This window comes from Saimiri boliviensis, unplaced genomic scaffold (assembly GCF_048565385.1).
Source record: "Saimiri boliviensis isolate mSaiBol1 unplaced genomic scaffold, mSaiBol1.pri Scaffold_27, whole genome shotgun sequence".
Lineage (NCBI taxonomy): Eukaryota > Metazoa > Chordata > Mammalia > Primates > Cebidae > Saimiri > Saimiri boliviensis.
This window is the reverse complement of record NW_027412510.1, coordinates 17057-33105: the sequence shown is the minus strand read 5'-3', so window position 1 is coordinate 33105 and position 16049 is coordinate 17057. Positions and strand designations below refer to the sequence as shown.

Here is a 16049-nt window from a genome sequence, read left to right as displayed (position 1 = left end):
CACCTGCTCTACTGCCCGCCCCCCCCCCCCCCCCACCCCGGGGCACAGGAGTTTGATCTCTTTTACTGTCCTTGCTTGGTTCTGCTTTGTGGGATAGGCCTTTCTGTCTGTCTCTTGGCTTCTCACTAACTGTAGGCATCAGGAAATCTCATCAAGGAAATCAGATTTACTCAAGGGTGTGTGTCGGGGAGGGTGGGGAGGTATCTGGCACACGGACCTGCGATTACCCGTCCGTATGATGCCAACTCATGCCCTCAGTTGAAAACTAAAGGCTCAACAAAGCCGGCAGAAGCTCATGTGATCCGAACTGAAGGATGTTACCCTGGTCATCTCATGGTAATTAGAAACTCTGATTGGTGGCTTAAGATTTCTTGATTCAGAGGCCAATTAGCTACAGTGATGAAGTTTCTGCCATTCTTCCATAGGGGTTCTGGGTGAAAAGATTGGGAACGATTCTCTTTGGTGCTTAGTGAAAGTAGTCTGACTTAACAAAGGTAGCGGTTATTGCCACTGTTTGATGAAATCCCACAGTTCGTTTTCTTCTTCTTCTTCTTGTTGTTGTTGACATTTTTTAAAGATGGGGTTTCACCGTGATGGCTAGGCTGGTCTTGAACTCCTGCCCTCAGGTGATCCACCCACCCCGGCCTCCCAAAGTGCTAGGGTTACAGGCGTGAGCCCTTGCGCCCAGTCCACAGTTCCATTTTTCAAAGAAACAGCGGTTTCCTCCGAGACATGCTCTGTTTCTGTCGCCCAGGCTGGAGTGCAGTAGAATGATCAAGGGTCACTGGAACCTCTGCCTCCCGGGCTCAGGCCATCCTGCCACCTCAGCCCTCCAAGAAGCTGGGGCCCCAGGGGCCGTGCCAGCACACCTGGTTAATTTAGATACCTCTTCTATAGGTGGGGTTTCGCCCAGGCTTGTCTCCACCTCCTGGGCTCAAGCCACCCACCCTTCTCAGCCTCCCATAGGAGGATGGCTCACAATTATAGTTTCATGGCCAGGTTTTGCTAAAAAACAAAACAACAGCAACAACAAAAAACCATTTGTGTAGTGGGATTTGTCAGTGTTAACTAATGCCTGGTGAGTTTGTGTCTAAAAAGGAATTATCTAGCTGATGATTTAAAAACCAAACTATAGGGAACTCTACCTCGTTGATGATTTTAACTAGGGCATGATTTAGGAAGCGATCAGTTAACCACCAAAGCGGAATCGATCTGAAAGCGTTCACATCTTCTGGATTCCGAGGTGTCCTCCCAGCAGGGAGGCAGTGGCTGGGTATGGGAGGCCAAATCCCAGGGCCAGCCGTGGACACCTGCAGAATTCAGAAGCGCAGCTTTGCACCAAGCCAAAGGTTCTGGTGTCTGTTGGGAGCTGCGTTCCTTAACCCGCATGGACTTGGCATTGGTCCTCCTCCCCTTCGATTCCATCTGTAAGAGGAGTCTTGAGTTTATCGTCGTAAGATTGCTCTCTTGTAGTCTCGAATGGCCTTGGCCATCAGCGGGGCCACTTTCTTGGCAGCCTGTTTCCGGATTTTGGCCTCGGGCGTCGCCCGCGCGTTGCTCCAGCTCAGGCAGGCGTAGGCCCGCTTCTCAGGGCGCCTGGGAAGGCCGCTGCCTGCCCCGCCGCCCTCGCTAGCGGGCGGCGGGCGGCTGCTCTTTGGGGGATGCGGATCTGGGTTGATGTTGCCATTTTCGGGGTCAGCGGCTCCTGCAGACTTCTCTTGCCTCCTCGGAGCACCGTTAGGCGGCTCGGCCACCGAGTTGAAACAGATCATCTTCGTCCGTCGGCCGTGGGGCTTGTTGTCACGTGCAGCCCGGATATTGGTCGTCACTACACGCAGCCGCTGCTCTCGGGCATGCCGAAGACGCAGGTACAGCTCCCGCCAAGACTCGTGCTCCTGCGGATTTTCTCCCTTGAAGTCCCGGAGGCAGTGAATCCTCCAGAGTCCGTCTGTCTGTCCAATGAGTGCGTGATTGTTTTTCTCTCTGCGATATAGCTGGTCAGGCGTACACCCCTCCAGGACAAGTTCAAAAACCCAAGAGGGGACGCGTCCCGCTCGGCCCAGGACGCCGGGGTTGTCTCTAAGCGCCCGGACGCACTGCTGGCGCAAGGTCAGCCACCCGGGCTGGCGGGCAGGCCTGGAGCCGGAGTACACCTGCATCTTGGCGTTCTTTCTGCGTCCAGGGGAACCGGTTTCCTCCTGGAACGTCGGTGCGGAGAGTGCCGGTTCTGTCTGTGTCTGGGCGGTCAGGGACTCAAAGGCGGAGAGCAGATCGTAGTTGGCCTGCATCCAGGGCTCTGAGAGGTCCCACAGCTCTGAGAAGCCGTGGCTGAGCACGGTTTTCCGCCCGGAGGAATCGGCACCGGCCGCCTGTGGCCTCGGGGAGTGGCTTTCCTTGACAGGAGGCAATTTCGGAGGCGAAGCCCGGGACTCGCCGGTGCCCTTGGAACGGCTTGCTCTCCGTCGTTGATCTCCACGAGCGGTGCCGGAAGACTTCGCGGTCTTTTTCGCCTTCTTCTGCGGCTGGTCGTAGGTGAGGTATTGTTCGAAGGACAGAGCGGGCTGCTGGAATTCCTCAGCCCCCTCTCCCTCCTCCACGTCAGAGAGGGAGCCCACGGCTACTGCGTCCAAGTGAGCAGTGCGTGGCTTCCCCTCTCGAGTCTCTGGTTCGCCGGAAAGCTGCTGTTTGACCCCGGGGGAGAGGCCGTGTGTCCCCTTTCGTGGGTCCGGGCCGTCTAGACCTGGCCTCTTCTTGGGCGAGCGTCTGTGCCTAGGCCTCTCCGGGTGGCCGTCTGGAGCCACCGCCCAGGCGGGGAGACGCTGGCCACTGCCGCCGGCGCGCCCTCCTTCCTTCCGTGTCCCGGCGCTAGCAGAGGGCGCTGTGTCCCTGGGGCTTTCCCGGGAGGACGGCCTTGGGGATTCCCCTCTGGTGCAGGCCCCGGAGGATGTCTCCATGAGGGAAGCGGGAGACTGCCCGCGGCCCTGGGCACCCACAGGGCGTTCTTCCCGGCGGGAGGATTTGCGCTTCTTTCTGCGGCCCCCAACCGCTTCGTCCTGGGGTTGGCCCTGGCAGCCTCCAGCGAGCAGGGGCAGGCCCTGGGCGGTGTCAGCGTGGCCTCTTCGGGTTTGCTGCCCGGGCTCCAGGCCCTCGCTCATCGGGAGAGGTCCGGCGCGCCCTGACTGAGGGGCCCGATTGGGGCCGGAATCAGCCGAGGCATTTCTGGGGCGCTTTCTCTGGGCTCCGTCCTGGCGGCTGGGGGAGCTTCGCTCAGGTCTCCGGAGCCCCGTAGGTGCTGTGCGTGCTGTCCGTCTGTGCTCAGGGCTGTGAGATCGACTCCTGGGGGCCGTCCCGTTTTCCGGGAAGCCCCAGGCCTTTTCTTGGTCCCGAAGAGCCTCCCCGAAGCGCTCTCGGGAAGAGCTCTCCTCCCGGTCCCGTGGGTCGGGCCCGGGCCTGGTGTTTGGGTCCACGAGAAGCAGCTTCTTCCACCGGGCCGCTAAGTCTCTGGCAATGGGGCCCACGTGCTGGTGCTTCCGCAGGCCCTTCACGGTCTTTCGGATTCGAGTCTCCGCCAGGATGTCTGCCGTCACGGGCAAGGCGGAGAGTTTCTGCAGATATTTCCCTAGCTTCTTCGGGTCCGTCTTAGTTGCCAGACGCACCTGCAGCTTCTCCACTGCGTGCAGCGTAGTCGAGCCTGCCGCCATCTCACCAGATCTGGGCAGGCGTCGCTGTCCCTGGTCGGCCGGTCGCAGAGATGTCCTTGGGCAGCGGGAGGTGAAGTCTCGGGGCGCCGGTCCTCCCTGGCTGCCCGGTCGCCAGGCAGGCCTCGGGATGTTGAGTCACAGCCTGGAGCGAGCTCGGCCCTCGGAGCAGCGGGCCACTGGTTCTGTGGCGCTGGTCCTCGCACACCACAGGCCTCGGGGTGTGGAGTCAGCGAACTCGGAGCGGCCGAACCCTCCGTGCGGCGTGGGGAGCGGGGCGGGGAAAGGGGGGATAGCGGGGCGCGAGGGGGCCACCGGGTCTAGAACGCCGGTCCGGTCCTTGCAGACAGCTGAGCAGATCCGCTTCTGGTCCTCGGGATGTGGAGCCACAGCCTGGAGCGACCTCTGCGGTGAGCTGTCCAACGGGGAATGAAGCGCAGCTGCCAGGGCTCGGCCTTATATAGGCAGCCCTAGGCCCGCCCACGGCTCAGGCCCTGACCCCCTTGGCTGCTGGGCTGCCCAGCCCCCGTAGGAATTCATTCCGTCAGTACCATGCAGCCAATCGGGAGGGTCCACGCCAGGTGGACTGCTGTGCCCTCGAGGGGGGATGAGCCTCAACACATCCTTCTTGGGTTCCATCGTTGGCCCTCCATGTTCGCAGGTTCCGCATCTGTGGATTCCATAAAACACAGACTGAAACTTCTTGGGAGGAAAATAGACAGTAACAACTCAGCGCGACAGAAATCCGAGAAAGAAGAACCAACACAGGATAGCAACTCGTGACCTAGAACGGACGTTGTGCGGGAAGCGGGGGTTGGGGGGGAATTCCCAGCATTCGGAGGAAAGTGGGATTAAAAGAGAAAAGGAGAAAAGGTAGATTTTACTCCTCAACGTCGGCCCCATGGAGTTCCAGACGCTTTTGGAAGCGATGTCTTTGCCGCGCCCTCTAGTCCATTCCTGAATCCCCCCAGGGTCCTGGGAATGTAGCTACCTCCGTGACCTCTCTTTTCCTTATGAAGGGAAGAAACCTGGGTGGTGCCCGTTTCAGATTTTCTAAGACTGGGAAACAGAAATAAGTCAGCAGGCGCCAAATGAGAACTGTCAAGTGGACGCTCATGATTTCCCATGGAAACTCTTGCCCGACTGCCCTTATTTGAGGAAAGGCAGGCACGGGAACGTTGGTGCCGTGGAGTGGAGAAGAACGTTGTGCTGAGGAATGTTTTTTCCGCTCAAGCTTTGGCCAACTTTCTCACAATGCTTCCCTTACTAGGAAGGAGAGCTGATGGGATCACGGTTTGGCCTTCCAGAAGGTCGACGAGCAGACTCCCTCTAGCGTCCCATCCCCCAAACGGTCGCCATGACCTCTGCTCTTGACAGGTGCCTTGTGGCTTTGCCTACAGGGCTGCCGCCTCTTGGTAGCCGTGGCTTGAACTGCTGACCTCAGGTGATCCACCCACCTCGGCCTCCTAAAGTGCTAGGATTACAGGCCTTAGCCCCTCGGCCCCGCCCACAGTTCCATTTTTCAAAGAAACAGCAGTTTCCTCTGAGACATGCTCTGTTTCTGTCGCCCAGGCTGGAGTGCAGTGGAATGATCAAGGGGCACTGCAACCTCTGCCTCCCAGGCTCGGGCCATCCTGCCACCTCAGCCCTCCAGGAAGCTGGGGCCCCAGGGGCCCGTGCAAGTACACCTGGCTAATTTAGATTCCTTTACTTTAGATGGGTTTCGCACAGGCTTGTCTCCACCTCCTGGGCTCAAGCCATCCACCCTTCTCAGCCTCCCGTAGGAGGATGGCTCACAGTTATAGTTCCATGCCCAGGTTTTGCTTAAAAACAAAACAACGGGGCCGGGCGCGGTGGCTCAAGCCTGTAATCCCAGCACTTTGGGAGGCCGAGGCGGGTGGATCACGAGGTCAAGAGATCGAGACCATCCTGGTTAACATGGTGAAACCCCGTCTCTACTAAAAATACAAAAAAAAAAAAAAAAAAAAAGTAGCTGGGCATAGTGGCACGTGCCTGTAACCCGAGCTACTCAGGAGGCTGAGGCAGGAGAATTGCCTGAACCCAGGAGGCGGAGGTTGCGGTGAGCCGAGATCGTGCCATTGCACTCCAGCCTGGGTAACAGGAGCGAAACTCCGCCTCAAAAAAACAAAACAAAACAAAATAAAACAACAACAACAACAACAAAAAACCATTTATATAGTGAGATTTGTCAGTGTTAACTAATGCCTTGTGAGTTTGTGTCTAAAAAGGAATTATCTAGTTCATGATTTACAAACCAGAAAACAGGGAATTCTACATCTTGTACCTCGTTGTTGATTTTAACTCTTACATGATTTAAAAAGTGATCAGTTAACCACCAAAGTGGAATGGATCTGAAAGTGTTCACATCCTCTGAATTCGGAGGTGTCCTCCCAGCAGGGAGGCAGTGGCTAGGTATGGGAGGCCAAATCCCAGGGCCAGCAGTGGACACCTGCAGAATTCAGAAGCGTAACTTTGCACCCAGCCGAAGTTTGTGGTGTCTGTTGGAAGTTCCGTTCCTTAACCCGCATTGACTTGGCATTGGTCCTCCTCCCCTTCGATTCCATCTGTAAGAGGAGTCTTGAGTTTATCGTCGGAAGAATGCTCTCTTGCAGTCTCGAATGGCCTTGGCCATCAGCGGGGCCACTTTCTTTGCAGCCTGTTTCCGGATTTTGGCCTCAGGCGTCGTCTGCGCATTGCTGCAGCTCAGGCAGGCATAGGCCCCCTTCTCAGGGAGCCTGGGAAGGCCACTGCCGCCCCCGCCGCCCCCGCCGCCCCCGCCGCCCCGGCTAGAGGGAGGGTGGCTGCTTTTTGTGGGATGCGGATCTGGGTTGATGTTGCCATTTTCGGGGTCAGCGGCTCCTGCAGACTTCTCTTGCCTCCTCGGAGCATCATAAGGCGGCTCGGCCACCGAGTTGAAAAAGATCATCTTCGTCTGACCGTTGCTGCAACAACGGTCCCTGCAGCCGAGTTCCACTCTCATCTTTCGGTCAGAATAAGGACAGCAGTACCACTGGAAGTGTCTACGGTGCTGGCTATTGTTTCTCCTCTGGATGGTGATTTCGCCTCATTTTCTAATGCTCCTGTGACTTTTGGTCTCTTTCTCTGTGTGTGCGTATGCGTCTGTGTGTGTGTGTGTGTGTGTGTGTGTGTGTGTGTGTGTGTGCATCTCTGTGTATGTGCGTCTGTGTGTGTGTCTGTGCGTGTGCGTGTATTTCTGAAGCAAGAAAATCCTAACAGCCCGAGAATCAGGGGACGAGGATTCCGGTGGTAAGCCTTTTCTGAGAATGAACCCTCCGTGATATGTAGGAAAACCAGGTAAATTTGCTCAGTTTCCCGACATCCAGCTACCTCAGCAAGGGGATCCCAGTGCAACGCTGGCAATGCTTGCGGAGCGCTCCGAATGAGGATTATTCTGTAGACAGGTCAGCAGAGGATTGAACTGTTTTTTGTCAGTGTGGTAATGTGACAGTAGGATCCACAGGTGGGTGCTGAATTCTATTTGGGTTAGGTTTATATTTTGTGTGGGGTTTGTTATCTAGTCCTTTCTTCGAGAGGGCGTGTCTCGGTGGGAGCCGTGACCCGCTAAAGCTTGTCAGTCAGGTTCTGCAGTCATGAATGAGTTCAGTGGGGGCAGACGCCATTGTCAGCAGAGTGACAGTGGGCGCATCGGTGAGCTGTGAGGGGCTTGAGCTAGCTCTTCATGTTTTGAGCTGTGTTTGCTTGTATCCTGTTTGCTTTCTGTTTTGGGAGGGGAAACATTTTCCACAAAGGAAGGCTGTTGCCAGCGGATTTGAGTCCGGGGGACTGGAATGTCTCGGTGGGAGCGGGGAGAAGCTGCAGGGTGATCAGTGGCTACTCCACCTCCAGGAAGAACGTGTGGCTCTTGTGCCACGAGGAGGAGATTTGGCTCTCTCATAAGTTTTGCAGGACACCACAGACCCGCTCTTGTATTGCCGTGAAGAAATAAGAGACTGGCCTTGTGTGTCCCTTGCTGGGCGGGCGGGGTAGGAGGGGTGGTTCAGGGAGTCTCCCCTGAATTGTATACAGTCCCTGCTTGCATCACGTCTTTCTTTCCCCAGAAAAAAGACGTCATCCCCCCGGAGCAGCACCCCTGTGGCTGCCTGTCCTGGCTTCCTTCGTGTTCTTCAGCCTTGAAGGCCCCTTCCCTCTTGCACTGGCATTTGCTCTGATGCCTGATTCCAGAAGCTTCCCAGCACCTGCTCTACTGCCCGCCCCCCCCCCCCCACCCCGGGGCACAGGAGTTTGATCTCTTTTACTGTCCTTGCTTGGTTCTGCTTTGTGGGATAGGCCTTTCTGTCTGTCTCTTGGCTTCTCACTAACTGTAGGCATCAGGAAATCTCATCAAGGAAATCAGATTTACTCAAGGGTGTGTGTCGGGGAGGGTGGGGAGGTATCTGGCACACGGACCTGCGATTACCCGTCCGTATGATGCCAACTCATGCCCTCAGTTGAAAACTAAAGGCTCAACAAAGCCGGCAGAAGCTCATGTGATCCGAACTGAAGGATGTTACCCTGGTCATCTCATGGTAATTAGAAACTCTGATTGGTGGCTTAAGATTTCTTGATTCAGAGGCCAATTAGCTACAGTGATGAAGTTTCTGCCATTCTTCCATAGGGGTTCTGGGTGAAAAGATTGGGAACGATTCTCTTTGGTGCTTAGTGAAAGTAGTCTGACTTAACAAAGGTAGCGGTTATTGCCACTGTTTGATGAAATCCCACAGTTCGTTTTCTTCTTCTTCTTCTTCTTCTTGTTGTTGACATTTTTTAAAGATGGGGTTTCACCGTGATGGCTAGGCTGGTCTTGAACTCCTGCCCTCAGGTGATCCACCCACCCCGGCCTCCCAAAGTGCTAGGGTTACAGGCGTGAGCCCTTGCGCCCAGTCCACAGTTCCATTTTTCAAAGAAACAGCGGTTTCCTCCGAGACATGCTCTGTTTCTGTCGCCCAGGCTGGAGTGCAGTAGAATGATCAAGGGTCACTGGAACCTCTGCCTCCCGGGCTCAGGCCATCCTGCCACCTCAGCCCTCCAAGAAGCTGGGGCCCCAGGGGCCGTGCCAGCACACCTGGTTAATTTAGATACCTCTTCTATAGGTGGGGTTTCGCCCAGGCTTGTCTCCACCTCCTGGGCTCAAGCCACCCACCCTTCTCAGCCTCCCATAGGAGGATGGCTCACAATTATAGTTTCATGGCCAGGTTTTGCTAAAAAACAAAACAACAGCAACAACAAAAAACCATTTGTGTAGTGGGATTTGTCAGTGTTAACTAATGCCTGGTGAGTTTGTGTCTAAAAAGGAATTATCTAGCTGATGATTTAAAAACCAAACTATAGGGAACTCTACCTCGTTGATGATTTTAACTAGGGCATGATTTAGGAAGCGATCAGTTAACCACCAAAGCGGAATCGATCTGAAAGCGTTCACATCTTCTGGATTCCGAGGTGTCCTCCCAGCAGGGAGGCAGTGGCTGGGTATGGGAGGCCAAATCCCAGGGCCAGCCGTGGACACCTGCAGAATTCAGAAGCGCAGCTTTGCACCAAGCCAAAGGTTCTGGTGTCCGTTGGGAGCTGCGTTCCTTAACCCGCATGGACTTGGCATTGGTCCTCCTCCCCTTCGATTCCATCTGTAAGAGGAGTCTTGAGTTTATCGTCGTAAGATTGCTCTCTTGTAGTCTCGAATGGCCTTGGCCATCAGCGGGGCCACTTTCTTGGCAGCCTGTTTCCGGATTTTGGCCTCGGGCGTCGCCCGCGCGTTGCTCCAGCTCAGGCAGGCGTAGGCCCGCTTCTCAGGGCGCCTGGGAAGGCCGCTGCCTGCCCCGCCGCCCTCGCTAGCGGGCGGCGGGCGGCTGCTCTTTGGGGGATGCGGATCTGGGTTGATGTTGCCATTTTCGGGGTCAGCGGCTCCTGCAGACTTCTCTTGCCTCCTCGGAGCACCGTTAGGCGGCTCGGCCACCGAGTTGAAACAGATCATCTTCGTCCGTCGGCCGTGGGGCTTGTTGTCACGTGCAGCCCGGATATTGGTCGTCACTACACGCAGCCGCTGCTCTCGGGCATGCCGAAGACGCAGGTACAGCTCCCGCCAAGACTCGTGCTCCTGCGGATTTTCTCCCTTGAAGTCCCGGAGGCAGTGAATCCTCCAGAGTCCGTCTGTCTGTCCAATGAGTGCGTGATTGTTTTTCTCTCTGCGATATAGCTGGTCAGGCGTACACCCCTCCAGGACAAGTTCAAAAACCCAAGAGGGGACGCGTCCCGCTCGGCCCAGGACGCCGGGGTTGTCTCTAAGCGCCCGGACGCACTGCTGGCGCAAGGTCAGCCACCCGGGCTGGCGGGCAGGCCTGGAGCCGGAGTACACCTGCATCTTGGCGTTCTTTCTGCGTCCAGGGGAACCGGTTTCCTCCTGGAACGTCGGTGCGGAGAGTGCCGGTTCTGTCTGTGTCTGGGCGGTCAGGGACTCAAAGGCGGAGAGCAGATCGTAGTTGGCCTGCATCCAGGGCTCTGAGAGGTCCCACAGCTCTGAGAAGCCGTGGCTGAGCACGGTTTTCCGCCCGGAGGAATCGGCACCGGCCGCCTGTGGCCTCGGGGAGTGGCTTTCCTTGACAGGAGGCAATTTCGGAGGCGAAGCCCGGGACTCGCCGGTGCCCTTGGAACGGCTTGCTCTCCGTCGTTGATCTCCACGAGCGGTGCCGGAAGACTTCGCGGTCTTTTTCGCCTTCTTCTGCGGCTGGTCGTAGGTGAGGTATTGTTCGAAGGACAGAGCGGGCTGCTGGAATTCCTCAGCCCCCTCTCCCTCCTCCACGTCAGAGAGGGAGCCCACGGCTACTGCGTCCAAGTGAGCAGTGCGTGGCTTCCCCTCTCGAGTCTCTGGTTCGCCGGAAAGCTGCTGTTTGACCCCGGGGGAGAGGCCGTGTGTCCCCTTTCGTGGGTCCGGGCCGTCTAGACCTGGCCTCTTCTTGTGCGAGCGTCTGTGCCTAGGCCTCTCCGGGTGGCCGTCTGGAGCCACCGCCCAGGCGGGGAGACGCTGGCCACTGCCGCCGGCGCGCCCTCCTTCCTTCCGTGTCCCGGCGCTAGCAGAGGGCGCTGTGTCCCTGGGGCTTTCCCGGGAGGACGGCCTTGGGGATTCCCCTCTGGTGCAGGCCCCGGAGGATGTCTCCATGAGGGAAGCGGGAGACTGCCCGCGGCCCTGGGCACCCACAGGGCGTTCTTCCCGGCGGGAGGATTTGCGCTTCTTTCTGCGGCCCCCAACCGCTTCGTCCTGGGGTTGGCCCTGGCAGCCTCCAGCGAGCAGGGGCAGGCCCTGGGCGGTGTCAGCGTGGCCTCTTCGGGTTTGCTGCCCGGGCTCCAGGCCCTCGCTCATCGGGAGAGGTCCGGCGCGCCCTGACTGAGGGGCCCGATTGGGGCCGGAATCAGCCGAGGCATTTCTGGGGCGCTTTCTCTGGGCTCCGTCCTGGCGGCTGGGGGAGCTTCGCTCAGGTCTCCGGAGCCCCGTAGGTGCTGTGCGTGCTGTCCGTCTGTGCTCAGGGCTGTGAGATCGACTCCTGGGGGCCGTCCCGTTTTCCGGGAAGCCCCAGGCCTTTTCTTGGTCCCGAAGAGCCTCCCCGAAGCGCTCTCGGGAAGAGCTCTCCTCCCGGTCCCGTGGGTCGGGCCCGGGCCTGGTGTTTGGGTCCACGAGAAGCAGCTTCTTCCACCGGGCCGCTAAGTCTCTGGCAATGGGGCCCACGTGCTGGTGCTTCCGCAGGCCCTTCACGGTCTTTCGGATTCGAGTCTCCGCCAGGATGTCTGCCGTCACGGGCAAGGCGGAGAGTTTCTGCAGATATTTCCCTAGCTTCTTCGGGTCCGTCTTAGTTGCCAGACGCACCTGCAGCTTCTCCACTGCGTGCAGCGTAGTCGAGCCTGCCGCCATCTCACCAGATCTGGGCAGGCGTCGCTGTCCCTGGTCGGCCGGTCGCAGAGATGTCCTTGGGCAGCGGGAGGTGAAGTCTCGGGGCGCCGGTCCTCCCTGGCTGCCCGGTCGCCAGGCAGGCCTCGGGATGTTGAGTCACAGCCTGGAGCGAGCTCGGCCCTCGGAGCAGCGGGCCACTGGTTCTGTGGCGCTGGTCCTCGCACACCACAGGCCTCGGGGTGTGGAGTCAGCGAACTCGGAGCGGCCGAACCCTCCGTGCGGCGTGGGGAGCGGGGCGGGGAAAGGGGGGATAGCGGGGCGCGAGGGGGCCACCGGGTCTAGAACGCCGGTCCGGTCCTTGCAGACAGCTGAGCAGATCCGCTTCTGGTCCTCGGGATGTGGAGCCACAGCCTGGAGCGACCTCTGCGGTGAGCTGTCCAACGGGGAATGAAGCGCAGCTGCCAGGGCTCGGCCTTATATAGGCAGCCCTAGGCCCGCCCACGGCTCAGGCCCTGACCCCCTTGGCTGCTGGGCTGCCCAGCCCCCGTAGGAATTCATTCCGTCAGTACCATGCAGCCAATCGGGAGGGTCCACGCCAGGTGGACTGCTGTGCCCTCGAGGGGGGATGAGCCTCAACACATCCTTCTTGGGTTCCATCGTTGGCCCTCCATGTTCGCAGGTTCCGCATCTGTGGATTCCATAAAACACAGACTGAAACTTCTTGGGAGGAAAATAGACAGTAACAACTCAGCGCGACAGAAATCCGAGAAAGAAGAACCAACACAGGATAGCAACTCGTGACCTAGAACGGACGTTGTGCGGGAAGCGGGGGTTGGGGGGGAATTCCCAGCATTCGGAGGAAAGTGGGATTAAAAGAGAAAAGGAGAAAAGGTAGATTTTACTCCTCAACGTCGGCCCCATGGAGTTCCAGACGCTTTTGGAAGCGATGTCTTTGCCGCGCCCTCTAGTCCATTCCTGAATCCCCCCAGGGTCCTGGGAATGTAGCTACCTCCGTGACCTCTCTTTTTCCTTATGAAGGGAAGAAACCTGGGTGGTGCCCGTTTCAGATTTTCTAAGACTGGGAAACAGAAATAAGTCAGCAGGCGCCAAATGAGAACTGTCAAGTGGACGCTCATGATTTCCCATGGAAACTCTTGCCCGACTGCCCTTATTTGAGGAAAGGCAGGCACGGGAACGTTGGTGCCGTGGAGTGGAGAAGAACGTTGTGCTGAGGAATGTTTTTCCGCTCAAGCTTTGGCCAACTTTCTCACAATGCTTCCCTTACTAGGAAGGAGAGCTGATGGGATCACGGTTTGGCCTTCCAGAAGGTCGACGAGCAGACTCCCTCTAGCGTCCCATCCCCCAAAACGGTCGCCATGACCTCTGCTCTTGACAGGTGCCTTGTGGCTTTGCCTACAGGGCTGCCGCCTCTTGGTAGCCGTGGCTTGAACTGCTGACCTCAGGTGATCCACCCACCTCGGCCTCCTAAAGTGCTAGGATTACAGGCCTTAGCCCCTCGGCCCCGCCCACAGTTCCATTTTTCAAAGAAACAGCAGTTTCCTCTGAGACATGCTCTGTTTCTGTCGCCCAGGCTGGAGTGCAGTGGAATGATCAAGGGGCACTGCAACCTCTGCCTCCCAGGCTCGGGCCATCCTGCCACCTCAGCCCTCCAGGAAGCTGGGGCCCCAGGGGCCCGTGCAAGTACACCTGGCTAATTTAGATTCCTTTACTTTAGATGGGGTTTCGCACAGGCTTGTCTCCACCTCCTGGGCTCAAGCCATCCACCCTTCTCAGCCTCCCGTAGGAGGATGGCTCACAGTTATAGTTCCATGCCCAGGTTTTGCTTAAAAACAAAACAACGGGGCCGGGCGCGGTGGCTCAAGCCTGTAATCCCAGCACTTTGGGAGGCCGAGGCGGGTGGATCACGAGGTCAAGAGATCGAGACCATCCTGGTTAACATGGTGAAACCCCGTCTCTACTAAAAATACAAAAAAAAAAAAAAAAAAAAAGTAGCTGGGCATAGTGGCACGTGCCTGTAACCCGAGCTACTCAGGAGGCTGAGGCAGGAGAATTGCCTGAACCCAGGAGGCGGAGGTTGCGGTGAGCCGAGATCGTGCCATTGCACTCCAGCCTGGGTAACAGGAGCGAAACTCCGCCTCAAAAAAACAAAACAAAACAAAATAAAACAACAACAACAACAACAAAAAACCATTTATATAGTGAGATTTGTCAGTGTTAACTAATGCCTTGTGAGTTTGTGTCTAAAAAGGAATTATCTAGTTCATGATTTACAAACCAGAAAACAGGGAATTCTACATCTTGTACCTCGTTGTTGATTTTAACTCTTACATGATTTAAAAAGTGATCAGTTAACCACCAAAGTGGAATGGATCTGAAAGTGTTCACATCCTCTGAATTCGGAGGTGTCCTCCCAGCAGGGAGGCAGTGGCTAGGTATGGGAGGCCAAATCCCAGGGCCAGCAGTGGACACCTGCAGAATTCAGAAGCGTAACTTTGCACCCAGCCGAAGTTTGTGGTGTCTGTTGGAAGTTCCGTTCCTTAACCCGCATTGACTTGGCATTGGTCCTCCTCCCCTTCGATTCCATCTGTAAGAGGAGTCTTGAGTTTATCGTCGGAAGAATGCTCTCTTGCAGTCTCGAATGGCCTTGGCCATCAGCGGGGCCACTTTCTTTGCAGCCTGTTTCCGGATTTTGGCCTCAGGCGTCGTCTGCGCATTGCTGCAGCTCAGGCAGGCATAGGCCCCCTTCTCAGGGAGCCTGGGAAGGCCACTGCCGCCCCCGCCGCCCCCGCCGCCCCCGCCGCCCCGGCTAGAGGGAGGGTGGCTGCTTTTTGTGGGATGCGGATCTGGGTTGATGTTGCCATTTTCGGGGTCAGCGGCTCCTGCAGACTTCTCTTGCCTCCTCGGAGCATCATAAGGCGGCTCGGCCACCGAGTTGAAAAAGATCATCTTCGTCTGACCGTTGCTGCAACAACGGTCCCTGCAGCCGAGTTCCACTCTCATCTTTCGGTCAGAATAAGGACAGCAGTACCACTGGAAGTGTCTACGGTGCTGGCTATTGTTTCTCCTCTGGATGGTGATTTCGCCTCATTTTCTAATGCTCCTGTGACTTTTGGTCTCTTTCTCTGTGTGTGCGTATGCGTCTGTGTGTGTGTGTGTGTGTGTGTGTGTGTGTGTGTGTGTGTGCATCTCTGTGTATGTGCGTCTGTGTGTGTGTCTGTGCGTGTGCGTGTATTTCTGAAGCAAGAAAATCCTAACAGCCCGAGAATCAGGGGACGAGGATTCCGGTGGTAAGCCTTTTCTGAGAATGAACCCTCCGTGATATGTAGGAAAACCAGGTAAATTTGCTCAGTTTCCCGACATCCAGCTACCTCAGCAAGGGGATCCCAGTGCAACGCTGGCAATGCTTGCGGAGCGCTCCGAATGAGGATTATTCTGTAGACAGGTCAGCAGAGGATTGAACTGTTTTTTGTCAGTGTGGTAATGTGACAGTAGGATCCACAGGTGGGTGCTGAATTCTATTTGGGTTAGGTTTATATTTTGTGTGGGGTTTGTTATCTAGTCCTTTCTTCGAGAGGGCGTGTCTCGGTGGGAGCCGTGACCCGCTAAAGCTTGTCAGTCAGGTTCTGCAGTCATGAATGAGTTCAGTGGGGGCAGACGCCATTGTCAGCAGAGTGACAGTGGGCGCATCGGTGAGCTGTGAGGGGCTTGAGCTAGCTCTTCATGTTTTGAGCTGTGTTTGCTTGTATCCTGTTTGCTTTCTGTTTTGGGAGGGGAAACATTTTCCACAAAGGAAGGCTGTTGCCAGCGGATTTGAGTCCGGGGGACTGGAATGTCTCGGTGGGAGCGGGGAGAAGCTGCAGGGTGATCAGTGGCTACTCCACCTCCAGGAAGAACGTGTGGCTCTTGTGCCACGAGGAGGAGATTTGGCTCTCTCATAAGTTTTGCAGGACACCACAGACCCGCTCTTGTATTGCCGTGAAGAAATAAGAGACTGGCCTTGTGTGTCCCTTGCTGGGCGGGCGGGGTAGGAGGGGTGGTTCAGGGAGTCTCCCCTGAATTGTATACAGTCCCTGCTTGCATCACGTCTTTCTTTCCCCAGAAAAAAGACGTCATCCCCCCGGAGCAGCACCCCTGTGGCTGCCTGTCCTGGCTTCCTTCGTGTTCTTCAGCCTTGAAGGCCCCTTCCCTCTTGCACTGGCATTTGCTCTGATGCCTGATTCCAGAAGCTTCCCAGCACCTGCTCTACTGCCCGCCCCCCCCCCCCCACCCCGGGGCACAGGAGTTTGATCTCTTTTACTGTCCTTGCTTGGTTCTGCTTTGTGGGATAGGCCTTTCTGTCTGTCTCTTGGCTTCTCACTAACTGTAGGCATCAGGAAATCTCATCAAGGAAATCAGATTTACTCAAGGGTGTGTGT

The 16049-nt window shown here is 56.8% G+C and overlaps 2 protein-coding genes across 2 annotated transcripts; both read right to left on the bottom strand.

The window, feature by feature from the left end:
* Window positions 1-1445: 1445 nt before the first annotated feature.
* LOC120361635 (elongin-A3) lies at window positions 1446-3701 on the bottom strand. Its single transcript, XM_074392573.1, has 3 exons — window positions 2994-3701; window positions 1597-2429; window positions 1446-1557 (listed from the first exon to the last, which is right to left on the bottom strand). Exons 1-3 carry the CDS (start codon window positions 3699-3701, stop codon window positions 1446-1448), a joined length of 1653 nt encoding a protein of 550 aa, XP_074248674.1.
* A 5677-nt stretch (window positions 3702-9378) lies between these two features.
* On the bottom strand, window positions 9379-11634 carry LOC141583406 (elongin-A3-like). The gene is made up of 3 exons (XM_074392572.1): window positions 10927-11634; window positions 9530-10362; window positions 9379-9490 (listed from the first exon to the last, which is right to left on the bottom strand). Exons 1-3 carry the CDS (start codon window positions 11632-11634, stop codon window positions 9379-9381), a joined length of 1653 nt encoding a protein of 550 aa, XP_074248673.1.
* Window positions 11635-16049: the final 4415 nt, after the last annotated feature.